At 44.3% G+C, this 27,988-nt stretch overlaps 3 protein-coding genes across 5 annotated transcripts in view; 1 reads left to right on the top strand and 2 right to left on the bottom strand.

Moving 5' to 3' along the window:
- Positions 1-298: 298 nt before the first annotated feature.
- nol8 (nucleolar protein 8) lies at positions 299-10,761 on the bottom strand. Of its 2 annotated transcripts, none has more exons than XM_061786357.1 (18): positions 10,648-10,761; positions 9,993-10,117; positions 9,512-9,574; positions 9,349-9,427; positions 9,080-9,239; positions 8,550-8,839; positions 8,204-8,469; positions 6,804-7,717; positions 6,450-6,620; positions 6,242-6,367; positions 4,439-4,538; positions 3,615-3,747; positions 3,449-3,529; positions 1,817-2,085; positions 1,085-1,226; positions 839-903; positions 681-763; positions 299-582 (listed from the first exon to the last, which is right to left on the bottom strand). In XM_061786357.1, exons 2-18 carry the CDS (start codon positions 10,111-10,113, stop codon positions 523-525), a joined length of 3,123 nt encoding a protein of 1,040 aa, XP_061642341.1. In that variant the 5' UTR covers positions 10,114-10,117; positions 10,648-10,761; the 3' UTR covers positions 299-522. The 2 variants fall into 2 exon arrangements, with proteins under 2 accessions (XP_061642341.1, XP_061642342.1); XM_061786358.1 differs by lacking the exon at positions 10,648-10,761 and adding an exon at positions 10,384-10,641.
- Positions 10,762-10,899: 138 nt separating this feature from the next.
- Positions 10,900-27,988, top strand: part of cenpp (centromere protein P) — a 69,056-nt gene continuing 51,967 nt past the window's right edge. The window contains exons 1-6 of the mRNA XM_061786371.1: positions 10,900-11,176; positions 11,714-11,860; positions 12,099-12,253; positions 12,573-12,658; positions 15,025-15,113; positions 20,388-20,484. Coding sequence (XP_061642355.1) covers positions 11,715-11,860; positions 12,099-12,253; positions 12,573-12,658; positions 15,025-15,113; positions 20,388-20,484 — 573 coding nt within the window. The 5' untranslated portion in view covers positions 10,900-11,176; position 11,714. The remainder of the gene's footprint in view (positions 11,177-11,713; positions 11,861-12,098; positions 12,254-12,572; positions 12,659-15,024; positions 15,114-20,387; positions 20,485-27,988) is intronic.
- On the bottom strand, positions 21,994-27,828 carry ogna (osteoglycin, paralog a). 2 transcript variants are annotated; one of them, XM_061785696.1, is made up of 6 exons: positions 27,571-27,819; positions 25,156-25,219; positions 24,334-24,498; positions 23,248-23,450; positions 22,988-23,080; positions 21,994-22,917 (listed from the first exon to the last, which is right to left on the bottom strand). In XM_061785696.1, the coding sequence occupies exons 1-6, from the start codon at positions 27,739-27,741 to the stop codon at positions 22,747-22,749; spliced, it is 867 nt and encodes a 288-aa protein (XP_061641680.1). In that variant the 5' UTR covers positions 27,742-27,819; the 3' UTR covers positions 21,994-22,746. The 2 variants fall into 2 exon arrangements, with proteins under 2 accessions (XP_061641680.1, XP_061641681.1); XM_061785697.1 differs by lacking the exon at positions 24,334-24,498 and having other exon boundaries at positions 27,571-27,828.

Here is a 27,988-nt window from a genome sequence, read left to right as displayed (position 1 = left end):
CAGAATTTTAAAATAAGGAATAAAAAAGAAACATTATGAGGCTATAAAGTTCAGTTTCAGGAGAATGAAGCCTTAAATTTACTTTACAAAGGAATAATACTCTGCGGAGAAAAAAAATCTTCGTTACAAGAGAACATTCCCAATTTTACAAAACTAAAAATGAAAAATGAGCAAAAAAGTCGCAATTTTCTTGCGAGTCATGTTTTGTGGCATTACAAATATTAACCAGGGTAATTATTATTATTTTTTTTTGTAAGACTAATTCAGTGAGCGTGGGTAGAAACGACTGAACACAAAGTGAAAATACAAATCCTCATTTTATTTGACAGGATCTCATCCAAGATGGTTGAAGGTACAAAGGAAAACTGTGATGAAGTGTGGAAGACCTCAGTTGGCAAAATCAATGCCAAAAGATACATGAATAGATATCATATTTCATTTTCAGACCACACTCTCTAAAAGCAGCGGTATGTTTCCGCATGCTGATTTTAACGCACGGTGTTTGTGGGAGGTTGAAAGCGTTCAAGTGTTTTGGGAGGATTTGAGCTTCCTGCGGGCGTCCTTGTGTTTCTTGCGGTACTCCTGAGCGCCAACAAAAACAAAACGACTCCTTCAGCGTACGTTCGATCGGACGCGAGGAAAATGTCGTCGCCGAGCGTCAACGCCGCGCGTTCGTTCACCTGTCTGAGCGCCGTCCTCCTCTCGTCCCACTCGTCTCGCTCGTCCTCCAGCTGGCACGGACGACGGAAGCGGCGGGGACCCTCTGAAAGTGCAAATGATGACAAACACACAACAACAAAAAAAAACAAACGGAAATTCGCACGCGCACAGACGCTACCTGTCAATCTGCTGTCATCAAGGCGGAAGAAGAAGAAATTGTTCGTGGAAGGAACAAGTTCCTCTCTGTGGACAAAAACAAACAAGTCCTCCTCATCGTCATCCTCATCATCCTCTTTGGTCTTTCGCTTGTCAGATGTTGCGAAAATGTTTTCGGATGTCAGCAAACATTCGAAAAGGACATTTGCACAGGCCTGCCCCATCTGCAGTTGAGTAATCAAAGGGCGCTTCAGGCGGCTTTCCTCACGTCGTGTTTTTAGGCGCCGCCTCGCTTTTCTCCGTTTGTTCTTCCTCCTCTTCCTCCTCCTCTTCCTCGCTGCTGTCTCGTAGGCGGGGGTCTCGTTGCCACGGCAACACCTCGGCGGCGTGGACGCTCTCCGCCTTGTACTCTGAACGTCGTCGTTCCATCGAGTTCAAACGTGAACGGACGAAAGTACAAGTTTGGGGGGGGGGGAAGGAAGGAAGTCAGACTTGCACGAAGACAAAACCGAAAAAAATCCATTTTAACGACAATAACATTTAAACAGCAGGGAGAAAAAAAAAAGTTGAATACAGTTGAAATATGAGAAAAAATATCCTAAATCCTTTTTTTACGAGGAAAAAAAAGATATAAATCTTAAGAAAATCGAATCAAAGGAAGACCAGAAAAAACTTAATTTTTTGTATGAAAATGAAGTCATACTTTTACGACGATGAAGTCCAAATTTAGAAGAAATCCAAATTGAAAGACAATCGAACTGCATCATTATGAGACAGTAAAGCCTTAAATTGACATCTTTGCCATTTTGAAAATGGCGGGGGACCGCGCCCGACAGCAAAGAGCAAAAATGCGCTCGAGGTTAACGCTCCTTATAATTGCCAGGAAAAAAAAACAAACAAAAAAAGATTTTCAAATTTATATCCTCAGCACGCACACACACACACACAAAAAGCAAAATCAAATGCAGAGGTCAACTGTATCCGAGTCCCAAAAACGTACCCGCGTGTCGACTTGCTGTCTGGATTTTGTCGCCGAAGAAGGAGAACATGAAGCCGGAATGTTCTTCTGGCGGGGGCCGCTCTTCGTCGTTGTCCTCGTCTTCCTGGTCCCAGCCGGTCTCGGGCGGGTCCACGGGCCGCCGGTGGTCGTCGCCGTCGGCAACGGGTCCGAACATGCCCTTCAGGTCGCCCGACACGTCGTAGAAGATCTCCTTGGAAACCTCCGGAAGCTTCTGAGCCTCCTCGCGCTTCTTCCGCCGGGCCGATTTGCTGCCAAAGAGCGCAGGGAGACGTCACGCGTGCGCTAAAAGTGCCTCCATAACCGTAGAACAGGAAATGATTTCTAAAGCGCTGTTCATCACTAACTTAGACGTTTCCTCACCCCTAAAATTGGCTCAGTAAAATATAGCTATAGATTAAAAAAAAAAAAATAAATTCATCATTTCTGTCATAAACTGGTTAATTGATTGATATTGTAAATAATAATAAAAAAAAAAAAATATTGGTAAAATGAATAGTTTTTTTTATACATTTTAAAAACATGGGTTAATTTATTATACTTAAATTCATTATAATACAAAAAGGAGTATATTATTATTATACAGTATTAGTAACACAAACTTAAAACTGAAAAACTCTAGTAAAATAAAAATGTTAACATGTATTCTACTTTATTAAATCATTGGTTCATTAATTCTAATCAAATTAGTTATTATAACCGAGAATTCTCATTTAATTAAGATAAACTATTCTTTTCCATGAAATAGAAAAAAATGGCAGTGTAGTAAAATTATATATATATATATATATATAATATATATATAGAGAGAGTGTCTATTCCATGTAATTATTGACTATCATATGATTAATGAAATTTATAAATGAGCATGAATAATCATTTTATTACAAAAATAAACAATTTTACATAAAATACAAAAATACTAGTACAATCAACGAATTCACATTTATACTATTTTTCTCAATTCTAATTGGTTAATTAATTATTATAACATGATTAATAATGATAATGTAAAAATGAGCAAGATTTATGATTATGAAAACAATTGTATGTAAAACGAAAAAAAGAAAACATTTTACCTTTATACTATTTTATTAATAATTGGTGAATTCGAAAGAATTATAAATACAACTTCAAAATGTGCATGATTCATGTTTTTTTTAGTAAAATAGTCAATTTTACAGTATTAGCATTAAGCTTTAGTATTAGTTAAAAAAATGCATTTATTGCACTTTATTAAGCAATTGGTTAATTAATTTATAATTACAAAAATGTTAAATACAATTGAAAGGTGAGCATGAATGATCTTTTTCTTATGAAACGAAACGATGATGACATAATTGGTTGATCAAACTAAATTGAATTATGAATCAACTTCAAATGAGCCCGAATGAGTACTTTAGTGTGGTCAAATAACCGCTTTGACATCCAGATTGAAACTTCATCCACAAATGAGCTTGGCTCGTCTGCGTGTTGGAAAAATCGTTTGCCCACTCCAGCATTTACGCCCCACATTTGGCTTGTTCTTTGGCTTTCGTGCGCATTTCGGACACCGCACAAGTGCGACGGGCACCGACGGGCATCTGAGCGGTTGTGGCACGTCCTCGCCGCTACCTGTCCTTGTTGTCGTCCACTTTGCGTTCAAAGGCGGCGTGTTCCGCTCTGCTCGGGTCGTAGTGCAGCGCCGACATGTCTCTGCAAAGCACACGTGCACGCCAGGTGTATGTTTACATGTGTGTGTGCGCGCGCGTGTGCGTGCGCGTGCGCGCGCGAGGCTGACCTGAAGGTTTTGGTCTTGGCGGCGGTCGTTCCGCTGTTGGGGTGAAGTCCCGGCAGGCCCTCGAGGATGGACATGTTCCTCCTCTTCTCCTCCTCCTGCTGCAGAACATCCTCATCCACCGCCGCGCTCGTCTCTGCATCGTCGTCATCGACGACAAAGGCAACAACAACAACAGTCCGTTTACCATCCGCAAAGGAAAAAAAATGATAAAAACATTTTTGAAAATCACGAGAAGAAGAAAACAGTCCTAATTTTAGCAGAACAAAATGAAACAGGACGGGAAGATCACGCCCAAATTTAGGAGTCACGTTTCAAAAATTATAAAGACAAAAGTTCAAATTTTAAGAGAATGAAATTAAGAAATGTTATCATTTAAGGAGAACAAAATTGAAATGCGAAACATGTTTTTTTTTTTTTTTTCCAATTTGAGGAGAATAAAATGGTTCAAAATCCAAAAGTTTTACCAGGAAAAAAGTTGTCATTTTAGGAAATAAAATCCCAATTTCATGAGAACAACGTCATTACTTGATAAGAACAAATATATATGAAATACGAGTAAAACGTAAACATTGCGAGAAGGTCCACACTTTTTTGAGAAAGAAATACAGAATTTTGCGAGAAAAACATAACACGAAAAAAGTCCACATTACGTGGAAGTACATTTGTAAAAATCAGGCCAATCAAATCAAATCCCTAATTATTTTATGAAAATCACTTCAATTTATGAGAATAATGTCAATTTTGGATGAAAAAAGTCAGCTAAAAGGGGATTATTCAAGAATACTTCTGAAGGAATATTTCACCGAACGTTGACGTGATCTGACCTGACTCTGCCTTGCTGTCGTCCTTTTCTTCTTCCTCCAGGAAGCGAGAGTCCATCCGGAAACGTTCGTCCGTGCCGAAGCGAGACTGCAGCTCCATCAGCTAAACAACAAGCACGCGCGCGCACACACGCACACACACGTCCATCAGGGATGTGTATGTTAAACCCAAACACACAATACAATGATTTGCAAATCATGTTCAACCTATATTCTTTTGAATACACTACAAAGACGAGATATTTCATGTTCAAACTGATCAACTTGATTGTTTTGAGCAAATAATCATGAACTTCGAATTTGATGGGTGCAACAGGTTCCAAAAAAGCTGGGACAGGCTCATGTTTAGCACTGTGTTACATCACCTTTTCTTTGAACAACATTCAATAAACGTTTGGGAACTGAGGACGCTAATTGTTGGAAGTTTGGAGGTGGAATTCTTTCCCATTCTTGCTCGATGTACAGCTTCAGCCGTTCAACAGTCCGGGGTCTCCGTTATCGTATTTTACGCTTCATAATGCGCCACGCATTATTAATGAGAGACAGGTCTGGACTGCAGGCAGGCTGAGTTTAGCACCCGCACTCTTTTACTACGAAGCCACGCTGTTGTAACACGTGCACAATGTGGTTTGGCATTGTCTTGCTGGAATAAACAGGGGCGCCCATGAAAAAGACATTGCTTGGATGGCAGCGTGTGTTTCTCCAAAACCTGTATGTACCTTTCAGCGTTAATGGTGCCTTCACAGATGTGTAAGTTACCCATGCCATTGGCACTAACACAGCCCCATACCATTACAGATGCTGGCTTTTGAACTTTGCGTCCATAACAGTCCGGAGTGTTCTTTTCCTCTTTGGCCCGGAGGACACGACGTCCACAATTTCCAATAAACAATTTGAAATATGGACTCGTCGGACCACAGAACACTTTTCCACTTTGCGTCTGTCCATCTTAGATGAGTTCGGGTCCAGAGAAGCCGGCAGCGTTTCTGGGTGTTGTTGATAAATGGCTTGTGCTTTGCATAGTAGAGTTTCAAGTTGCACTTACGGATGTAGCGCCGAACTGTATTTACCGACATTGGTTTTCTGAAGTGTTCCTGAACCCATGCGGTGATATCCTTCACACATTGATGTCGGCTTTTGATGCAGTGCTGCCTGAGGGATCGAAGGTCACGGGCATTCAATGTCGGTTTTCGGCCTTGCCGCTTACATGCTGTGATTTCTCCAGATTCTCTGAACCTTTGGATGATATTATGGACCGTAGATGATGAAATCCCTCAATTCCTTACAATTGTACGTTGAGGAACATTGTCCTTCCACTAACATGTGTATGTGTTCACTGTGATGGGTTAAATGCAGAGAACAAATTTCGTGTGCATGCATGCATGTTCATGACAATAAAAGATGATTCTTCTTCTTGAACTGTTGGACTATTTTCTCACACACTTGTTCACAAAGAGGTGAACCTCGCCCCATCTTTGCTTGTGAATGACTGACCTTTTCTAGCCAATCATGGCACCCGCCTGTTCCCAATGAGCCTGTTCACCTGTGGGATGTTCCAAACACGGTCTTTTTTGCCGCCTGTCCCAGCTTTTTTGGAACATGTTGCAGCCATCAAATCCTAAGTTCATGATCATTTGCGCAAAACAATCGAGTTGATCAGTTTGAACATGAAATATCTTGTCTTTGTCGTGTAGTCAATGAAATATAGGTTGAACATGATTTGCAAATCATTGTATTCTCTTTTGATTTATGTTCAACACAAAGTCCCAACTTCATTGGAATTGGGGTTGTAGATGAACTTCTCACCTTCTGTCCGGCTCGTCCTTCAAACTGTGGCCTGATGTCGAACCTGCCGCCATCTTCCTCTTCGTCGCCGTCCTCCTCATCCTCACTGCTGCCGAAAAGCCGAGGGCCTGACGCCTTCTCCCGCTCCTGAACGCAACAGCCAAGTAACACGCATGAAAAGGAGCCTGCCGACATGCTTGGAAGTCGTCGTTAAAAGTTCGCAGTTCACCTCGTATTTAGTCGGGACGCTCTCATTGGCTGCCGCCTCGTCGTCGTCCTCTGATTGGTTGTCCCGGGGCAGAGACATCTTGGAGTCGGCGACCGTTGTCTGCTCATCGTCATCCTCGTCGTCGTCGGAATCAAAAACGATGTGTTTTCCCGTTCTCGCAGTCACAGCATCCTGATTGATAAGAGATCCAAATTAATAGCTAATATCAAGAGTCAAGATAATGATAATTTTATACTAGAAAAAAAAAAAATCTAAATTTTCTGAGAATAAATTGCAAACGTTGAAATATTACAACAGGGTGATAGGAAACAGGTGCGCGTCACGACGGCAATGACAAGTTTATAAGCAACGAACCACGTGGGCTAGCGCCCCCTGGAGGAGCTTCTTGTGCTCCTGCGCCTCCTTCAGCCTCTGCTGGACGGCGGCCAGTCTCCTCGCGTTGTCCTTCCTCTGTCGCTGCTCTTCCTCCCGGGCGCTCAGTCTCGGGCGACACGCCGCATCTACCGCCGTCGTCTCCTCCTCCTCCTCTGACGGGGAGGACGACGAAGAAACATCCGAGCGGTCCTCTCTCGCCTCATTTTTCTCAGGAGCGTCGGTTTTGTTCACCACCTCCTCGTCGAGCATTCCCGTGCCCCGAAAGACGGGAAGTGCTGCGGTGGCGAGCTTTTTCCCTTTCTTCTTGGACTGTCGTTTGGCCTCGCTGGCGCCGCCGTCGTCCGCCAGCAGCGAGGCCAGGATGTCCTCGGGCAAAGTTCCTTTCTTGGGGACGCGCCCCGGCGGGACTCGGGGTTCACGCGAGGTTTGCCGGGATTCCTCGGCCAGCTTCTGGAGATCGGCCATGGAGATTTCCAGACGGGCGACGTTGGAGAACATGGCCTCGTAGTCCGAATCGACAGAGTCGACGTCCTCGTTTTCCTCCTCCTCGTCTTCTTCGGAAAGAAGAGTTGTCTCCTTCGTCCTCTCGTCCTCCTCCTCCTCTGAGATGTTCTCCTGATGAGGTAGAGAAGGTTTCCTGGAAGTGGAGATTTCCTCCGTATCGGTCGAGTCTGCTTTCTCCTTCTCGTCATCATCATCCTGCTCTTCCTCCTTGGAAAGAATAGCCGTTTTCTTCTTCCTCACTTCCTGCTCTTCTCTTTTCCTCTTCTCCTTTCCCTTCCTTCCTCCTGAGATGCTCTCCAGAGGAGGAAGAGGACGTTTCCTTGAAGCGAAGAGTTCATCCGTGTCAGCAGAGTCGTAGTCCTGCTCGTCTTCGTTGTTCTTTGGTCTTCCTGGAATTTTCATAAGAAAGTTGTATTGTATTATAGTGCACAGGTCAAATATGCAGAGCAGCAGTTCCTGATAGAGATTTGTTAAGCTATTCTTCTCTACCCACCAGATTGTCAAGCAGACAGTGATCACGGTAATGATTTCCGCAAAAATGACCGAACAATGTAGTCAACAAAGAACAAATAAATATCAATTTGCAACATTTGATCTGGATAAAGGCCATATTCCGCCCTGTGATCCAAAGTAGGATCTGCGCGGATCCCACGGCGGCCGAATCGTGCTGACGGCGCAGGACACACTTGGCCCATAACGCTCACCGACTGCCCAACGGCCGCAATGCGTCCCTTCCGCATTACGCGGACCGAGATCACCCTACTTCAAAACTGACACACTTGTCAATCACACATCTTTAGACATCAAATGCAGTCAAACATCGCTCCAAAATTCAGGTAGACAAAACGAGAGTCATACTTGAATACTGGTTTTACCTCCACGCTTCTGCCGGAAGCCTCCGGCCTCGACCAAGAAGTCGTCCCCCACCACTTCCACGTTGTCCTCCTGCACGTCCTGGCCCGGTGCAACGTGGGAAGGCGGCTCGAGCGCCACCAGCCGGCGTATCTCCTCGTCCGAGTCCACGTCGGCGTCCTCGTAACGGCGTCCTCTCCTCTGAGCTGGCCGCTGGTTGTTTGCCGGACTGAATCCGTTCACCAGCCGACGATTCTCTGGCTTGGCAGCGATGAAAACCTGCGGCGGTCTGAGATGGAAGAAGTGGTCAATAAGACTTGACCCAGAGAGAGCAGTGCACCATGGGAAACAACATCAAAGCTGTGTGACCTGGCATTGTTGACATCTTGAAGGGATTTGGTCTTCTTGGGCTTTGGCGGCCGATACGGCGGGAACTCTCCCCGCCTCTTCTTGCTGATGTCGTCGTCTCCGCCGTCAATCTGCCAGGTGAGCTGGGCCACGGGGGTCGGGGGGTCAGCGGCGGCGGCGGGCGGGGCCAAGCGGCGGATGTTGTGGCTGTACTTGGACGGGTCGTACTTGACGGTGCGCGCTTTGGTGCCTTTCTGACAGCGCAGCTGCATGACCGGCAGCACGCGACCAAATTTGCTGACCACCCAGTCCTGGCCAGGAAAAAACAGTCAACGTGTTGGACGACAACCTACCGACCCATCATACGCCACCATACCTATCCACCCAATCATAATTGTTCATCTACACTGATTCTTCCTCTTATTGCTACATTTATTGTCTTTCTCCTAAGTCCTGAATCTATATTTACAAGGCCATATAGAGACATTGTGTTACTATTTCACTTTCTTTGCACATCTAGTAAAGCATGACGAGGCTTACAATGGACACACCTTGTGTCCTGGGATTTCTGTGCCCGGCACGGCCGCCTTCATGGTGAAGTTGTCCACGCCGGCTTTGCTGAGAGACTCCAGCAGCTTGTGCGCGTTTTGTGGTTTGTCGTCTGCGTCCGGACGGGGGCGCTGCTGCTCCGCCTTCCTCTCTTGAGCCAGCCTGAAGACAAAAGACGTCAACTCACTGGGCACATTATAAAGCACCTGTAAATTGGGTCTGGGTCTGTGCAGAAAGGCGAGTTGATCAGCCTATTGAGGACCTCGCTTACTTGTTCAGCAAACTCTCCTTGGCAGGTTCGATCTGCAGAGTTCCTCCTTTCCATTTGGATTTGTTCAACACTGTCATGCCTGAGGAGCAAAAAACACACTCTCACATCTTGTTACTTTTTTTATTTTTTTAGAATGAATTATCTTTCTGTTAAATTCACTTACACTTCTTCAGGTCTGTGTCAGAAATGTTGAGATCGATGTAAGCAAACGTTTTGTAGGGAACACCTGCGAAGGAACACCAGTTTGATTTACATGGAACTTAAAAAAAAACAAAAAACATTGAAAATATGACGCACTTTGCTATTATTACATGAGATTTTTTTCATTAATGCATTGAGTCCAGTTTTCTCTACCCAGTCTAGCTGCCAAATCAAAGACAGAGTAAATTGGCATTATTATGTTAATTAGCCCCGCTGTTATGTCACAACCCATTAGAATTCAGAAGGGGTCATTCACAGACACATTTTCAAAAATGGGCAGCTCACAAAACATTGATTTGGTTGTTTAGTTTCATACTTGATTGGTGGGAAGGCATAAAAATCCCAAACAAAAATTCCAATCAGTGATCCGACTTCTTCAAATAGAGAAAAAAAACAATTAATCACGTAGGTTTTCAGGGGTGTTCATGTAAAGCTCGGCTCACCCTCGTCGTCCCGTCTGGTCCGGAGCTCCACGTCCTCCACGTGTCCAAACTTCCCGAAGCGATCCGTCAGGTCCTTCTGGGTGACCGAGTGGCTCAAGCCGCCCACGTACAGTCGCGGCATCTCGCTGGACAGCACAGGACAGGACAGGACAGGACAGGACAGCGAGCACACCATCACAGGCATCAAAACTCAAATCAACTAATACTACAGCGTAATGTACATTTACAAACACTTGCAATGATATTCATCATTTTAAAAAAGTTCGTCTTACTAAGTGGGTGCTTTTGCGAAACGTATTGAAGAAATATAGTTGTTTTTAATTGCTTTACTTTTTTGACAGCTTGGCCCAGCTAATCAATCGTCTAACTTATAGAAATTATATATACTTACTTAAATGTTGCCGCAAACGCGCATCACGCGTTGATTTTTACAACAAATGTTGTAGTAATCCAGCAAAATAAAACGAAAAAGTGGCGATTTGATGGTCACCATTCAAGTGGACTCATTCCTCGCAGCTTTAAACTAATCAAGCTAAAGTAAAAGGTTAACTACGAAATAGACAAAACAAATCAAAGTTGAACTGCTTTTTCGAGTCCCAAAACGATCAAATTGTGAAATAATTCACATGTACAGAGAAACTGCTGAAATGTTTACCTCACATGGAGCCAGCCGGTGCTACATTGAAAAGTGCTCGATACGACGGTCCGGCCAACATTACCGTCCACTAGTGTTTCGGTATCACTCGATGGTTCCGCCACAGTCGTACTACATTATACGTTACCGTAAATAGATAAACAGTCACGAAAGTCATATTAAATCAATATAACTTCAAATATAACAACCAAAAAATATGCAATTGGACGAAATGTAAGGCTTAATCATGCGATAAAGACGCGACCAATGGCGTCATTCTGGAGCTATTTTGTTAAGGGTGCGCTCCAAATGGGCATCTTAAATGGCGTTGTTTATTCTGGCATGTTAGTGCTTATTATGAAGTCATATTAGCTTTAAAGTTTTATCTATGATACTAAGTATAATAACTGCGCTGTAACAACAAACTGCCATGTTTGTTTCTCATTCAACTCAGTTCCGGAAGCCTCTTCGCCGTGAAGCAAAGTGGTAGCGTCCACAAGGCGCGAGACTCCAAACTGTTCTCGTTGGAAAGAAATCGAAAACTCACCAAGTAAGTTACACTTTTGTCTATTTAATATGTAAAGTTATTAGTAAGGCGTTTAAGTATGCGGGGTGACGAGTGCATTTTCAATATTTTGACGTGACATTGTCAGCGTATGGTGTGAAAGGTAAGAATGGCGTTTAAACTTAGTTAGCAAAAACGTCAACTACAGCTAGTACTTCGACTACTAAAGTTAAGGTTAGCTAAGTCAACCACACAATTGATGTTTAGTACATTTTGTATTTTCAACAACAAGCTGTGGGGGCCTGGACATTGTTTGGGAACATTGTCTACTTTGTTTATATGCAGTCATTGGGTACCCAATGACGTCATCCACTGCCACCTTGACCCACAATAAATAATAGACACATGGTTGAATTACTACCTGTTAATATCTGTGTAAAGCGAATAGTTTTGCAACAACCCATGTATTGGTTCTCACAAGTTAAGTGTATTTGTCATGATTACTGTTACCATGCTGTGCTTTCTTACCCAAGTCAGTACAATATATAATATTTGATGTCTACGTCTGGATTTTCCCATCAGAATGGAGGAAAGAATGAATGAGGAGAACACAGAAGAGGTAATGCTGTTGGAGGACAACATCCGGCGTCTCCAGGCAGAAGTGGCGGAACTGCAGCGTCAGCGTCACAGCCTCAAGGAGGACCTCAGCCAACCAATGCGGGACGCACTGTGAGTTTTATTGCTTAGTAAATCTCTCACTTGCAAATAGAAATTAAAACCATTTGAAAATTTCATATCACTATTGTCATGACCAAAATGATCACAATTTTCGGTCTTATCATCAAAATATTACTTAAAGAAATTGACGAATACCAGGATGCAAGGTGTGTGTGTGTGTGTGTGTCGCATAAAGACGCTCCAAAGCACACTCCTCACTAGAAGTGTGACGCCCGTCTGCGTGTTACAGATCGCTGTTGTGCGGACACACGCCACAAGGGGGCGCCCATGAGGTTCTGTCCAGTCTGAGGGAGGAGGTGGAGCAGCTGAAGGAGGATCTGCGGCATCAGAGCCGCATGAACGGCATCAGTTTGAGGAGCTGCACTTCACGCACTCTTCAAAGCGGTACGTAGCAACAAAAGTATCCTTCCAAAAATCCATCTACATCCGAGCCCAGCGCTTGTCAGCCAATGTCAGCGGTTCTCAAATAAACCACATGACTTTGCCTTGTGAAAGTCCGCTAGCTTAATGCTAACACTCAACACAAAACGCAAAAGAAAGGCTATAGGAACTTTTGTCGCAGTACTTATAAACCTTTATATAACTTGATGCGCAAACTGTTGAATTCTTTACATTCTATTTTATTATGTTATTACTTTGTTTTATGAAGTAAAAAAAATTACAGTATGACTGGCAAGTGAATTTTGTGTTTGTCTGTTTTTAGGCAGCACAAAGTCAGTGCAGATGTGTGTCACTGGCCAGTGCTCAGAGTTGGAGTTCCAGGTGGAGTTCCAGCTCTCAGAGGTCAAGGTGAGTCATAATGATGGTTGACTTACAAGTTGTTCTCATTTAAAAAAAAAAAAAAAAAAAATCGGGTTCTGTCTATCAATATGTCTCACTATCATAAAATGCTTTATCTGGCATACGTGCGATGTCGTTCCGCATTCGGCAAAACAGGTTGAAGCAGTTCCTTCTGGCTTGGCTAAATGGCGAAGGTGACTGTGGCAAAGCATCCGTAGAAACTTTACGCGTCTGCAAAGTCTTTCGTTTAACACAAGAGCCAGCAAAGACGACAATAGCCGATCTTTAGATATGTCATATCATATTTGTGTGAACAAATGATATACATGTATTTAACTTTTGACCAAAGACACCAGCCATCAAGAAAACAACATTTTAGCGAGTTCAGGTTCAAGCTTGTGAAAAAATGAAACCGTTGTCTCCGCTCTTAGACGATGTGGGCGTGTCCACTGAATGCGCTGAAACCACGCCCCCTCGCAACTGTCAGTCAAATGCCACTCCTGTGACCTGGAAAAATTGGTGCTACTTTGTCAAGCGTCTTACAGTTTATCCGCTTAAATGCCAATATAGCCTACCCCACACTCACGGTCGACAACGAGGCGCTCTGAAGCGGCCATGCCAGCGGACTATCCGAAAAGAAGATGCGTTTTTGTGGTATACGCGTAGCTCGCTATCTAACTGCACGTCGTAATTGCGCCGGATAGCCGCTGATGTTAAAGAAGGCGTTGAAGTTTTTAATATAGTGAGGGAGGGGCGACTCCAAAGTGCGTCACACGGCGCTGTTTTAACCATGCTCCAAAAAATCAGGGAAACAGTTTAACGTTACATCTCCACAATTGAGGACGACATAGTTGTCAGTTTTTGCACGTTTTCAGGAATGATCTATTTTCAACATGTATAATGTATTTACAAACCAATGTCCAAGTTCACTTTACAGGGTCTTTAATTTCTAAGTGTGTCATCTGGCCAAGAGGGGGCGGCAGAGCTTCATTCTCATTGGTGCTGAGTGATGACTTTAGCAGCTGACCTCTGCTACTCGTTCCAACGCTGTCATAAAAAGAAATATTACCGTAAAGTGATATGAAAGTATCATTGAATGATCTTTTGTGTATTCCAAGCTTTTCGTGATTGGGATTTACAAGGAGAACAGCTGCTTCGCGCAGTCCTTCCTCTCTCAGGCAGCTCGCTCCAAAGATTAATCTTGTTTTCATTACTCGGCTAGTTATCTCGCATGTAGAGACAACCATTATTCACGTTGCCACTGCTATTTTAATATGACTTCAATTCATTTTTTTTTTGGTTCTCTGCCACATGGTGATGGATCGCCAGGGTAACCTCAGTGTGTGCTCAGTCATGTAACACACCAAAATGGATGCCGAGACTTTGCTGTTGTGTTTTCCCTTCTTTTCGAGAGCGCGATGTTCAGATAAAAACATGTTAGCTCGTTATTCATTCTTGTAGGCTACACTGGGACATCTCAAGTGGAACACCAAAGTTGGGAATTCAAACAAAACCTTCAGGAAGTTGCACATGAAATGTCAGCGTAGCTCACTGGACCGCAGTTCAGCGAGCGTCAGAAGATTATCCTGGCCTTTTTCACGGTGTTTTTCAAACATCCATCCATCCGTTTTCTGAGCCGCTTCTCCTCACTAAGGTCACGGGCGTGCTGGAGCCTATCCCAGCTATCATCGGGCAGGAGACGGGGTCCACCCTGAACTGGTTGCCAGCCAATCGCAGGGCACATACAAACAAACAACCATCCGCACTCACATTCACACCTACCGACAATTTAGAGTTGTCAATTAACCTACCACGCGTGTTTTTGGGATGTGGGAGGAAAGCGGAATGCCCGGAGAAAAGCCACGCAGGCGCGGGGAGAACATGCAAACTCCACACAGGACTCCACCGTGCCGCCTTTGAAACATTGGTTCTTTTTTTTTTTTTTAAATTAATTTAGATGATATGTTATTTTGGTGCCCCTGGCCCAATATACACAACAAGTCTGAAGGATTCATGCCTGAAATTGAACAGGAAGTCGGCCATTTCCGTTTGAAACTGCCATTTTGGGGCGAATTCTAGGATATGGCGACGACCATAATGAAAAAAAGAGCTGCAAGGTCTGTTCTTTACTGCTTGCAGCTTTGTTGTTGTTTTTTCACCTTTTTACTGTTTACTAGGGACGGTTTCATTGCGCTCGGCATGATACAATATGGCCTTACGGATGGCAGTTTTTGATGATTCTGGATTTGTTGATGATTCTGCTGTGTCGTCACAATGAAACTAGTTATATTATTCGGCAGTTTCTTCTGACAAGCTGTTTAGAAATGCCAACAAACATACAGGAACAGATATTACAGAGTGTATTTGTGTTGCAGAAGGGCGAGCGGCCCGAGAAGATGATCAACAGTCTGAATGTGGTGATGGGTGCCGGCGCCCTGGACAACTTCAGCAGCTTCCTCTCTGGGTGAGTGTCATGTCTACTTCCTGCTCGCCTCATTCCGACGAACCGTGAGGTCACGACGCGCTGCCTCCAGTGTCCGCGAGAGACAGGCGGGTTGGTACTGCAAGGTGTTCGTCAAGGTTGCCTTTCTCCGGGCTCCCGCGAGAGCATCAGCAAGTCGTAGCAGATGTGTGAAGCTCGCCGTCCTCTCCGGTCACATCTGGACGGTGCCTGTCTGGAAAATAACACGTGGAAAAACACTGCGGATAATAAGTGTGACACAGAGACGTTCACTCTCCACCGTCGCACCGGGCTGAATTTATTCACAAGCAGAGCGGCTGATTTGACGCCGCGTTGTCGTCTCTCTGGAAGTCCCTGAGCCAAATGAGCCGTAAACCCTGTGGACTCTCGGCCCAGAGTTGAAGAAAGTCAGATGCGGCCTGTCGTTTTTTGTTTTGTTTTGTTTTTTCCAGACTGATAGTGTGAAGCCAAGCTGCCCTGAGGCCCCACGACACATACGCCTCTTCGGACCTGAGACAAGTGGACCACAATAATGTGCAACGAACATTTCCCCATAGTACCTGAGCAGCAGGGAGATTGGGCGACTGTTCAGTGTGGCTGCGCCGTTTTTTTGATACATGTTTGGGATGGTCATCTCGTTACATCTGCGTTGCCTGCCCTTCCTGCTGTTTATTTGTATTTTTTCAACAATTTACTGGACACAAATGCACGCTGGCCACGGTTTTCCTCCACAGTCATAACATCCTCCTCTTTCGGCCATTTTATTTATTAAGTCTTTTGGTCTGAAACCGAGAATGCATTCTGGGCCATTTTCGGTCGAACATTTGGTGCATCACTCACTGAAAGCTCGTGTTTGGCAATATGTCCACGACACTAAAAATGTACTTGAAGTGCTGTCTCCATGAGTGAAAATGCGATTTATGGCTTCACAGGAGCTGCTTGCCTCGTTGCAAACGCCCTCGCTGCGCCCCGGTTGTCATGGCAATAAAACACATTCTCTGCATTTACCCCACGAGTGGGGATTTTTCACTGTCAGGTTCGGGTCTTTGAGGTGTAAGAGGCAAGGAAGTGGAGGACCCAATTGCACACAAGGCGGGAGTGCCGGAATTGGGGAAAAAAAGGATTTATTGACAAAACCAAAAAGGCAACCAAGGATAATTGAGGCAAAAAGCTAAAGTAACAAAGTCCAAAATCGAAACATGACTAAGGAGACATGGCGACAGATGACAATGCAGCAACAGTGACTGAAATAAAAGCAAGGAACTACAGTGGGTACACAAAAGTATTCAGAGCCCCTTAAGTGTTATATTGCAGCCATTTGCTAAAATCATTTAAGTTACTTTCTTTCCACATTAATGTACACACAGCACCCCGTATTGACAGGGGGAAAAAAACGGAATTGTTGAAGTTTTTGCAGATTTATTAAAAAAGAAAAACTGAAATATCACACAGCCAGAAGTATTCAGACCCTTTGCTCAGTATTTGGTAGAAGCACCCTTTTGAGCCATGAGTCTTTCGATGAATGATGCGAGTTTTTCCACACCTGGATTTGGGGATCCTCTCCAGTTCTGTCAGGTTGGATGGTGAATGTTGATGGGCAACAATTAAGTTTTTTTGGCTGCTCTGTGTACATTAATGAGGAAAAAATGTACTTAAATGATTTTAGCCAATGGCTGCAATATAACAAAGAGTGCAACATTTAAGGGGGTAAATGCAAACAAATTGACGAGACAACGAGGAACACCTTGACAAGACACGATTGGCTGGAGGGCGCTGATTGCTTGACACAAGCTTGACGAGAACAGGTGGGCACAGTAACGAGACACGAACAACACGGGACACAGGAAACCACGAAGCAAAACTAAAAAGAATCTAAAACACAGACCATGACACACTCATTTCTTCATTAAAACAATTCTTTTAATTTATACACAATAATCTGATGAAACAAATATGCCCCATTTTAATTTCTTTCTGAAGCTATGGCATACTTTATACCCCCAAAATTCAAGGCTGGCACTCAAAATTGGTCATGTCAGAGTCTTCAGGTTTAATTTGTAGTTGCAAAAGACCACTTGAAGGGGCAAATTGAACCACACGTGCGCCAATCTGGCAAATTCAACGTGTGCCCGCACTGGAACATATTTGCATTGACAGGCTGCATGTTTTTAACTTCTGCCGTGGTGAAGACGCAAAGTGTCAAAGCCAATTACTCACAGAGTTGGTGAGAGCGCCGTACTTAAATAAAACTCTCTCTCTCTCTCTCTCTCTCTCGCTTGCCATTTTGTTTCCATTGGCTCCGTGTGGTGGAATAACAACCCGTGGAAACTTCACCCTGCTGCCATGTTTTTTTTTTTCGATGTCTTTATGTCTCCAAAGTGTTCTCTGTCAATTGACTGTGTGTTGTCGTACTAGAGCGGCTCCAACTCCCGGAGACAAATTTCATGTGCGTTTCTGACATACTTGGCAAATAAAGATCATTCTGATTTTGATCTAACCCCCCCAGGCCCCTGAAGAACCCCTCCCCCCCCCAGGGCTCACCCATCCATCCATCCATTTTCTACCTACTCCCTTTTTAAAAAGGGGGACCACCACCCCAGACTGCCAATCCAGAGGCACTGTCCCCGATGTCCATGCGATGTCGCAGAGGCGTGTCAACCAGGACAGCCACACAACATCCAGAGCGGAACGTGGTCCACTTGGACTCGATGTCCCGGAACATGAGCAAAGTTCTGTCGGAGGTGGGAGTTGAAACTCCTTCTGACAGGGGATTCTGCCAGACGTTCCAGCAGACCCTCGCTATACGTTTGGGCCTGCCACGTCGGACCGGCATCTTCCCCCAACAGGTGGTGATCAGTTGACAGCTCCGCCCCTCTCTTCACCCGAGTGTCCGAGACATGCGGCCGAAAGTCCGATGACACGACCGCAAAGTCGATCATCGAACTGCGACCTAGGGTGTCCTGGTGCCAAGTGCACGTGTGGACACCCTTATCCTCCCAATCACGCCCTTCCAAGTCTCACTGTCATTGCCCACGTGAGTATTGAAGGCCCCCAGCAGAACGATGGGGTCCCCAACGGGACCTCTCTCCAGCACCCCCTCCAAGGACTCCGAAAAGGGTGGGTACTCTGAACTGCTGTTCGGTGCATAGGCACAAACAACAGTCAGGACCCGTCCCCCCACCCGAAGGCGGTCCACCGGGGTGAACCCCAACATACGGGCGCCGAGCCGGGGGGCAATAAATATACCCGCACCTGCTCGGTGCCTCTCACCGTGGGCAACTCCAGAGTGGAAGAGTCCAACCCCTCTCGAGAGGACTGGTACCAGAGCCCAAGCTGTGCGTGGAGGCGAGTCCGACTATATCTAGTCGGAACTTCTCGACCTCACACACCAGCTCGAGCTCCTTCCCTGCCAGAGAGGTGACATTCCACGTCCCTAGAGCTAGCTTCTGTAGCCGGGTTCGGATCGCCAAGGTCCCCGCCTTCGGCCACCGACCAGCTCGCACTGCACCCGACTCCTATGGTCCCTCCCACAGGTGGTGAGCCCATGGGAAGGGGGAGCCACGATGCCCTTTCGGGCTGCCATGGGTGCAGGCCCGGCCACCAGGCGCTTGCCGTCGAGCCCCACCTCCAGGGCTCACCCAAATGGTCTTAAACAAATCAGTTTTATATTTCGGTACAGTGGTGATCCTCTGCATGTAAGCTGATTGTTTCTTTTGTTAGCGTTCCCTGCATAATCTTTCTGTAGACCCCAACCAGGGAGCCTTAAGGTGGGAAATTTTGGAATTCAAACCAAATTTTCAGGAAAAATACGCGAGTTAAAGTACAGCAAATGTGGGATCGGGCTGCCCTGCTGCGAATAGCGTAAAACCGTGAGTAATTGCCGCACAAGTCTGGCTCACAGTCAAAGGTTCTGGGTTCGAATATCAGACGAGAATTTTCTTGGGTGCCCTGGCTGCCTCCCACATTCGGGCTTATTAGGGTCATTGAAGCAGGCTTTTTCCTGGCTCAAATTGAAGCAGAGGTGGTAACATTCTGGCACATTATTAGGATTTCCACATAGTTTCCACTTTCCAGGCAGGACACGCGCTGCTCCAATATTACTGGCTCCAGGACGCGCGCCGCTGCACTATGATTGGCCGTTGTATCCCGGCAGAACATGTGCTACTGCTTCCAGGCGGGAAAAGAAGTATGTGACTTAAGTGTGGCGGCGTTATTGTTTCCCACTAACCCTAACCCGCCCTAATCCTATCCTAAACCACCTTAAGACCCAACCCTAGCCCTAAACCTAACATAACAAGTTCAAAGAAAATCCGAGCCTTCCAGTTGATTCTTACATAGCGCCGCGCCGACTGCAATTGCGGTTAAAAATAACCCAACAAGTGCGGCGCTGCTCGGATAATAACCGTTTTCATGCTGTCGGAGCTTTTCGAGCCGCCTCCAAATTTTGCATGCAGTAAACCCTGTTGAAGACTTTAAATTGTCGACAGGGGAGAATGTGAATGGTTGTGTCACACATTTAGTCGTTTTTGAAGCACAGTTCCCAATATTGGCAGCTTGTTTTGAACATTTTGACTTATCTTTCGAGAGCCACAATATTGTGTTCTGTGACAATGTAAGCGCCAAAAGAAAGGGTAGACTTTGGTCCCTTACCAAAAAACAAACAAACCAAACAAGAAACCGTTTTTTTCTTTCTAGCTTTGTCCATTCGTTAATAATGATGAGCAGCAGAACATGGCTTTGTTTCACCAAAAACACCAAAAGCTTTTTGTGAAAAGAAACGTCAAGCAGAACAGTGACTTTAACGCTAATACGTTTTGCTTTTGTGATACCTTCAACTTGTCTGACTTCCAGCGTGTTGGCCTTTCTCTCCCTTGTAATTGACATGACAAGTAGAGATTCACCCCCTAAACTTCATCTTCCACTCCGAAACCAAAACGATGCAATGACCTTCAGGGGTTTGTTACTCATGACAGTGGTTTGTAATCCTGAATTTTACAGACAAGCTGGGTGAGAACCGCGCCTGCCCGTTGAAAAACAAACTTGCCAAATATATTTGGCGGTGGCAGTAAACTGTTGGATACCAGTTGACGGATATACACGTCCGCGGCAGTGAATGAGTTCAATTGACTGGCGACGGGTCCAGGGTTTCCTCCAAAGTCAGCTGGGATTGACTCCAACTCACATGTACAGGATAAGCCCGATAAGAAAAGGATGAATAAGTGGATGGCTAATGGGACTTTTTCTATCTCATGTTGACGTGCCAAAACGCCGTTTCAGGGTGGAGGAAAGCAGGGACCTCTTGCTGTTCTTTAGGACACTCAGGACCTTCGCAGACAGGATGGATGAGCGACGCCGCACCTTCCAGCACTTTCAGGTAAGTGGCGACACCACCGCCATCGAACTCGTTCGTACTGGTCGCAAGGGAGCTTCGTCCTTACATGGTCTGCTAATGTCTGAATCTGCATGTTGGGATGTTTGTTCCTTCAGAGCTCTCTTAGGAAAAATGAGAGTCTGCAGCTGTAAATTGTTGACTCTTAATGGCTTTGACCCTCATCTATCAGCGTGGGGGTGTCCGTGCTGTCTTGTCCACCCTTTAGCGATTACACGGTCAAAGAGCCCAGCAGGAATCGGGCCTGACTGATGCGCCAGATATGAGGTCATACAATGCGAAATTCCATTGACAAATTTCCCTTTCAGTCTTCTGAAATCTCTCAGTTTGAGCTGTTTAAATATATTTTTTTTAATTTTCGGAGACCCGAACACAACCCCTCAAAGCTCACTTCGTAGTGCCCCATATTACATTTTTTTGGGGGCCTTAAATGACTTTTTGGGCTTTTCTTTGTTTATTATTCATTGAACGGATGAATACCCCTTTCGGGGGCCTCTACATGCCGAAATCTTTGCAACCGGCAAGCGTGATCTTGGATGAAAATGTTTACGTGCATCATTGCGCAAATGAGCATTCATTGTAGTGTCCACTGCAGAGGCCATACAAGAACTAAGCTTAATGTAGTAGTTTGCATACTGTTCGTAAACTCAACATTTAATCAATTTGCAGAAGTAACACTGAGCCGCGGCCTCCTCTGTTTACTCCAAGGGTGGAAATCTTTGCACAAGTTGGCGCACGGACGCCACATTAACTCGCATTTTCCATACTTCCCTAGTTGCTTGCGAGTTTTTTTTTTTTTTTTTTCTTCTTGTTTTATTTTGCTTCCCTTGCATTTTTTGTTATGTTGGCAAATGTGATTGTTATTAGGAGCAACTAGTAATGACACACAGACGCTGGAGTGTTGCGAAAGGGAAAGCCTAACAACAAGTTGCAATATAAAAAAAAAAAGACTTTTGTGTTGCAAGTGGGCCACAGTTTCACAGCATTGATGGTGGTCTGCCTCTTAACAACTACAAACCACAAACATTTACAAGCCCTTGTGTGCATTTTTCATCCGTGGACATTTTTAGTGGTTACAAACACTGACAGCTATTTGTTGTGGTGTAGTTATTATATGAGGTACAAGATACCGAATGGGACTGTTTGGTTCAGAAGTATTTCTTCCATGCACCTTTTTACCTTTACATTTTATGCAAAAAAGTTCCATTCCAACGTTTGGGACAGTTGATAGTATTTTTAACACTTGGATGAAAATCCTTTGAATTCTGGAGCGCTTGGCTCACCAAATTCTGACTTTTCTCTCGGGAGCTGGGCGATCCTCGCTTGCTTTTTTAAAATTTTTTATTTTTTTACGTCCCAATACTTTTGAGCCCATGAAAACTGAGGTAATTCCTACACAAAATTGATGCCATCACTCAGCATGAGCATCAACTTGGCTTTAAAAAAATATTTATACAGATGTTTTCTTCTTCACCAACAATGATTCCAAACACATTTAAAAAAAAAAGAAAAAAAAAGTTCAACTTTATTCAAATATCTTAAGCCATACATCACTGTACAACCACTATCCTTTACACATTTTTAGTCATTTTTATTAGACATATTTATTACTGAATTGGACGGGTTGGGGCTACATTTCATACATGGATTAAATAAATGATGATAAATGCTTCCCTACTTCAATTCAAGTGGAGTTTATAAATAAAAAATAAGGCAAGGTGACTAAGGTCCACAAAGCCATCGCCCTCATTGCAGGTCGTAAATATTGACTTTTTCTTAGCTAATACTGGAATTAGTTGGCAGATCAGAATATGAAAGACGGGGCTTTAGAAAACTTTACAATAGTGTTTACAGGCAATTTCAGATTCAGTGACGTTTAATGAAGGTGCTACATGACAATTAAAATTCAAGGGGACCTTAGAATAGTCTCTGTGGGCTTAATTTCGAGGTGTCATCAACAGTTCCGCTGTCCATTAAGTTTTGACCAACAGTCAAGCAGGACTAGAAGCCTTTTTCAATGTTAATAGCCAGTTGTTCCAGTTCTGGCTACAGTGGTTTGAATACTTGATATTCCCCACCAGAAGGGACGAGTACAACTTGTAATTTTACTTTGACCTGACCGTTTCACACTTTGATTATAACGTTGAAGACCAGTTACCCCAATAGCCGGAATATTTCAGTGTCCCCCGAAGGACAAAACTCTTCCCTTAATCTTTAGAAAGGGACTGCAGTAACATTGGCGGTTCTTCACCGGTACCGTCCGATAGGCAGTACTTTCATACAGGTGAAGCTGTCGGGGTACTTGGACAAGACCACGGGATTTCCATCCAGACGGACTTCGCTGAGGCTGGGTCGAAGGTAGTAGGTGTCGTTAGCCCTGCAGAAGGTGTTGACGTTGACATCTGTGATGTTGTTGTTCTGGTGGCGAGAGGGATACGTTGTCAAGAATGAACCAAGGCAGATGTTTCAAAAGATATACTTTACCGACCTGAAGATGTAAGGTCCGAACCATCTCTGGGATCTGTGGGACTGCCTCCATCTCGTTGTCAGCCAGGTATAAATTGACTAGCCTGGTCAGTTTCTGTCAGGTTATGATAAGGACAATTTCATCGACGTGGACATTGTATTTGTTCTAAAATAAGACTGACTTGCCAATATGTATTCTAGACCTGCCGGTATGTTTCACTCAGCAACACTGGTAAATAATAATTTGAAGGTAAATGTGGTATCGTAATAAGGGATGTATACCTTGAAAGCAGTAGCTTTGACACCCTTGGTCTTCAGGAGGTTGTTGTTGGCGTTGAACGACATCAGTTTGGCGGGGAGCGCCGGAAGCCTGACGAGCCTGTTGTCCGCCAGAGACAGCTCCTCCAGCAGCGGCAGCTTAGCGAACGCCCCGTCCTCGATCTCTGAAATCAGGTTCCCCGTCAGGTCGATCCTCTTCAGCGTCACTGTTGGGTGATGAAGAGAAAACTTACTACCACCAGTGTTTTCACTCATTTCGCTGTGACGTCATCATCTCATCGTAATTGGGATTGCAGTACTTTTCTTGTCAACTCGGACATCACCTGAAGGAAGAACCTTTAGAACTAAATTGTGACACATCGCAGATTGATGAGAGGTTGCCAAGGTTGATACATGGCATCATTTTGATTTAAAATACTTTTATGGATAAAGTTGATTAAAAGTCCAGGAAAAAAAGCGTAAGCTTACAAGTATTTTTTTTGTTTTTATTTTTTATAAATCTAACATTACTTTCCAGACAGAATTAAATTCCCCCCAAATGTTTGAATCTTTTTCGAAGTAGATTTTTTTTTCAAGGGAAATAAAGGCCTAATCTGACAATAATTGTAATTTTTTTTTAAAATCCGATTTTTGTGGTGGCGGTAAAAAAAAGTACTTAAAAAAAATATTGCATGAATACTCTGAATTTGTTGTTCTTTTTTTCCCAAAAGTCATTTAAAAAATTGATTACATTTTTTTTGGTCAATTTTTCATTTGGAAAAATGTCAAGTTGTTTTTTTTTTTTTTTTTTTTTTTTAGGAAAAAGTCACAATCCTTCGAGCATAGTTGTATGTTATTTAAAAAATGTTTTCCTTTTTTTAATATAGATGATTTAGGGTAAAACATTTATTTTATGAGATTATGACTTTTGTATTTTTTTTTGTCTTGTCAATTTGTATACTTTAACCTCCTAACCTCATAGTTTATTTTCTTCTTTGCTTTGTAGCTATACTTAAACTTCTTTGTCAGTTCGGGGTTTGCAATAGCTGACTAGCTTAATCATTTTGTTTTGGCGCTGACATGCCTCCGGTCTGTTATGGCACAACTAACCGATGTCAGCAAAGTCCCTGGTGTTGATCTTTTTGATTTTGTTGAAGCGGGCGTACAGGTAGGCCGTCTCCTTGGGCAGGGTGGGAACGGCGGTCATGTCCGGGCTGACTTCCTCGCAGTACACCGAGCCGGTGAGGCAGACGCACAGCAGACAAGTGGGCAGGTCTGCGACACAAGTGGCAATCCAGGCAACGGTGATGTCAGTAGCAACCTAGCATTCAGCATCAAGCAAGCCCCCTTTCGCATTGAAGTTGTTCCGGTTACTGTTCTCTGTTAACAGTTCCAATAAGAAATGGGGGTGGCAAATTTGCTGAACCTATCCCTGGCGATTCACCAATAACACTCCCCTCTTCATGTTTCTTGTGCACATTCTGAAACAAGCTAAAATGTCACAAAATGTAACCATTGCTGCACCTAAATCGGAATTGGTCTCAAGAAAGTACAGTATTTTGAAGTAATACATCTCGACCTAGAAACAAGGTCTGTATGCTGGGGAGTTGTGTTGAAAGCGATCGTCCGGCAAGTTTTCTACAGGTCACGCCAGACACGGATGTCATCTCATCATATAATTGCGGGAAAATCTTGCGATCTCATACTTTGTTGGGATCTGCGTCAAAGTCACGGATAAATAAATGCTTGAATCTGCTCTGCTTTCAGTACTGTGTTACTTTGAACTCTCACTCCCCCACACACCAGCAGTTTTTTGCTGCTGTCCCCCGACCCCGTCTAATTATCACAACGGCGCAAGCCGCAACAACCGTGTGAACGCGCACGCCGGGACTGAAGTCTTTGCAAATGAAGCTGGCTCGTTCTTTGGCCTACCTGATGCGTCTCCCCCCGCCGGGACGGGGCTATCGTCTGGTTCGTCGGCCGAAGGCAGCGCTCTCTGCAGAAGCAATCACGCCCGATATGAAAGTCAAGTTTGTGTATACAAAAATAGAAAGTTACAGGTAGTGGTTCCTTCAAGCTATCAGTGTAATCCAGTTAGGACTGTTTTAAAAAATACAAGAAAGATCATCATCACTAAAATGTGCATAGAACTGCCGGTAATCTACACAGTAGCCACCATGTATTTATTTGATTATTTATATATATTTAAAGCTTTATGCAGGTATTATTTTTGTCGACTTGGTGCCGCCCTCCTCACGTTCTACACTTTGAATGTGTGTGGCTTTAAAAGGCAAGGCCTGGCCTGGTGAGTGACGTGGGAGTCAGCGAATGAGAGTCTGGCGAGAGTCTGGCGGGCTGTTAACTGGCTAACCCGTTAGCCAGTTTGTTGAGTGTCTGGGCGTCAGTTGTTGCATGAATGGTTCTGAGTTTTGTTACCGTTTGTTCAAGAAAGTGACCGAAAGTGCACCGCGGCTGTTTCGATCCTTGACCACTTGTGGCGCCGTTGTAATACGTTCTTACTAGCGGTGGTAGGCTATAGTAAGTTAGCTAACAATGTTTACATTAGTGTAGCTGTTGTGTGAGCCAGTTTTGTTTTGCAGTAGTCACATTGCACCTTAGCTTCTTTTTGAGTGAAATGATCCCAAACTTTGGTTACTCTCTGTCTTTTATGCGCTCTTTCCGCTTGGCTCGCGATGATCGCTTCATGAATCTGCAGTAACGTAGTCATTGTGGGAAAATGATCAGCGCAACACCCTATGTCGTGAAAAATGGACAATTGAAAAATCTGTGAGACCGCAAAAAAAGTGAACCGTGAGGGACGACTGTACTCGTAGTTCCTGCATGTTCCGTCAAACGGTTCCTGGACTTATCGAAAGTGCTACCCCACCTAGTTGGGGCTTTCTTTTGCAAAATTTAGATAATAGTTCCTAGTTCTGAGTAGCCCAGATCTCCCTGACTACTACTCTACTTGGACCTTCTCTGACCCATCAACGGGTTTTAATTAGAAATAGGCTGTTTTCCGCATTCTTGGCCTGTGACCCTTCGAAATGGTCTTTGATGGAAGTGCGACGTTCCAGCACGTTCGCAGCTTTTATGACCAAATAACATGTTACCCAGGAAAAAACAATGGACCATCAAGTCTGGTGTTCAAGTTGGAACACTTCAGTATTTCCCAAATTGACTTAGTGTTTAACAGCTGATGGGACAACTTTGTAATTTTCAACTGTTCGGTCCAAACAACTGGTCCCGAGAGTGCTAAGAGAAGATAACATTGAAAAATGGACTTGCTCGATTCGTGCGGCGTTTTCAGCACGAAGCAGCCAAACGTTTGGTTTTACTTGGCTGCAGGGCTTGCGAAATGGGCGCTCGTAGTGGTTGTGAGGGTTTCTGCGGTGGATGTAAAGTCTTTCCAGTGTGGAGTGTCGGTCTGCTCTGAGGAAACGTTGGCCTCAGCCAAGAGGGGTTGCGCGCAAAGAGCAGCGTTTCGCAAATAAAGGAGGACACAGGACGCTAAATTGGTTTAAGGTCCATTTTGATGTGTCGCCAGGAAAAAAACAAGAACACAGTTTAAGGTTAGTGTTAGAAATTAACTCTTAAAATGACAGTTTATAGTCAACAAAATTTGGCAAAGAATGGAATGATGAAAACGTAAGTCACTGAAATTAGATTATATCATTTCAAGCTGTCATTCCCCAACTTTTTAAGCCACACACCCCCTTCCACAGAGTTGGCGCACCCCCTCTTCCACACGCGCACACAGCCTAGCAAAAAAAAAAAAAAAAAGAAAAGTGTAATAAGGCATTGTCGTATCATTTAAAGCAATCCTTCCCCAGCTTTTTGAGCCACGCACCTCCCTTTAACATCCGCACCCATCGCCCCCACATAGACCCTAAAACGCCCCAAAACAAACAAAGTCTGTCCAACGCTCTTTCCTAAACTTCTGAAGCCACGGACCCCCCCCCCCCCGTCCCTCACATACGCACCCTCGCCCCCAAACCAAAGCCTCTTTAAAGCTAATAAAAATGAAAAAAACATTTTTCAAAATAAAACAAGATTTTATAGAGTTGATGTTCATATTTGAAACCTGTCAAAATGAATTGTCTTTAAAAGAAACTCATAATGCCAACTTGACTCACTGCCATTTAGATGGTATCATTAAATATCCTTTCAAGCAGTCTTTGCCAAACCTTTCAAGCCATTATTCGGTTTTAGCGGAATTATTACACTTTTAATCTCATTCGGCGCACACCTGTTTTGATTTTGTCCTTTTAATTATTTGTTGTGCTTTTATATAACACATTTGTAAGTGAAACATACTGTACAAGCAAGTTGTAAGTCGGTTCTTACCCTTGCCCGCGTCGCTTGGAAGTAGTTGCCGAAGAAGCCAGCGAGGTGCCTTCCGGGCGAGGCCCGCGCCACGAGCCGAGCGTCCCCGCGGAAGCCCGCGGCCGAGCCGGCTCCCAGCCACGGCGCCAGCACCATGCACGTCAGCACGAGCGCCCTCATGCCGCTCGCCATACGTCTTGAGTCCGATCGGGTCAGCAGATGAGCTGCGCTTCGAGCCCCCTCGGTGGGACGTGTGTCAAATGACGCTATTTAAAGGCTGAAGCGGCGTGCTCAAAAAGCAGACTTTTTAACCCTTTCCTAACCGCCGCGTCTCCCTCCTCCAAAAGTCATGTAAATAGAAAGAATTGCTCCAAGGGTCAAACTGTCTACATAAAACCTTCATATTTTTTTTAACATTCAAACATCCAAATAGGTATAT

This window comes from Phyllopteryx taeniolatus, chromosome 9 (assembly GCF_024500385.1).
Source record: "Phyllopteryx taeniolatus isolate TA_2022b chromosome 9, UOR_Ptae_1.2, whole genome shotgun sequence".
Taxonomy (NCBI): domain Eukaryota; kingdom Metazoa; phylum Chordata; class Actinopteri; order Syngnathiformes; family Syngnathidae; genus Phyllopteryx; species Phyllopteryx taeniolatus.
Note: the sequence above shows the minus strand (reverse complement) of the source record. Positions and strands in the feature narration are given on the sequence as shown.

Excerpts from the sequence above, each read along its gene's own strand:
- nol8 (XM_061786357.1), bottom strand. The coding sequence starts at position 10,113 with ATGCCGCGACTGTACGTGGGCGGCTTGAGCCACTCGGTCACCCAGAAG. Across the intron at positions 9,240-9,348 it reads AAGGAGAGTTTGCTGAACAA|GCTGGCTCAAGAGAGGAAGG; the intron begins GTAAGCGAGGTC and ends TTTTGTCTTCAG. Across the intron at positions 8,470-8,549 it reads CAAGATGTCAACAATGCCAG|ACCGCCGCAGGTTTTCATCG; the intron begins GTCACACAGCTT and ends CTTCCATCTCAG.
- ogna (XM_061785696.1), bottom strand. The coding sequence starts at position 27,741 with ATGGCGAGCGGCATGAGGGCGCTCGTGCTGACGTGCATGGTGCTGGCG. Across the intron at positions 25,220-27,570 it reads TCCAAGCGACGCGGGCAAGG|AGAGCGCTGCCTTCGGCCGA; the intron begins GTAAGAACCGAC and ends TTGCTTCTGCAG. Across the intron at positions 23,451-24,333 it reads CAGGGACTTTGCTGACATCG|TGACGCTGAAGAGGATCGAC; the intron begins GTTAGTTGTGCC and ends ATCACCCAACAG.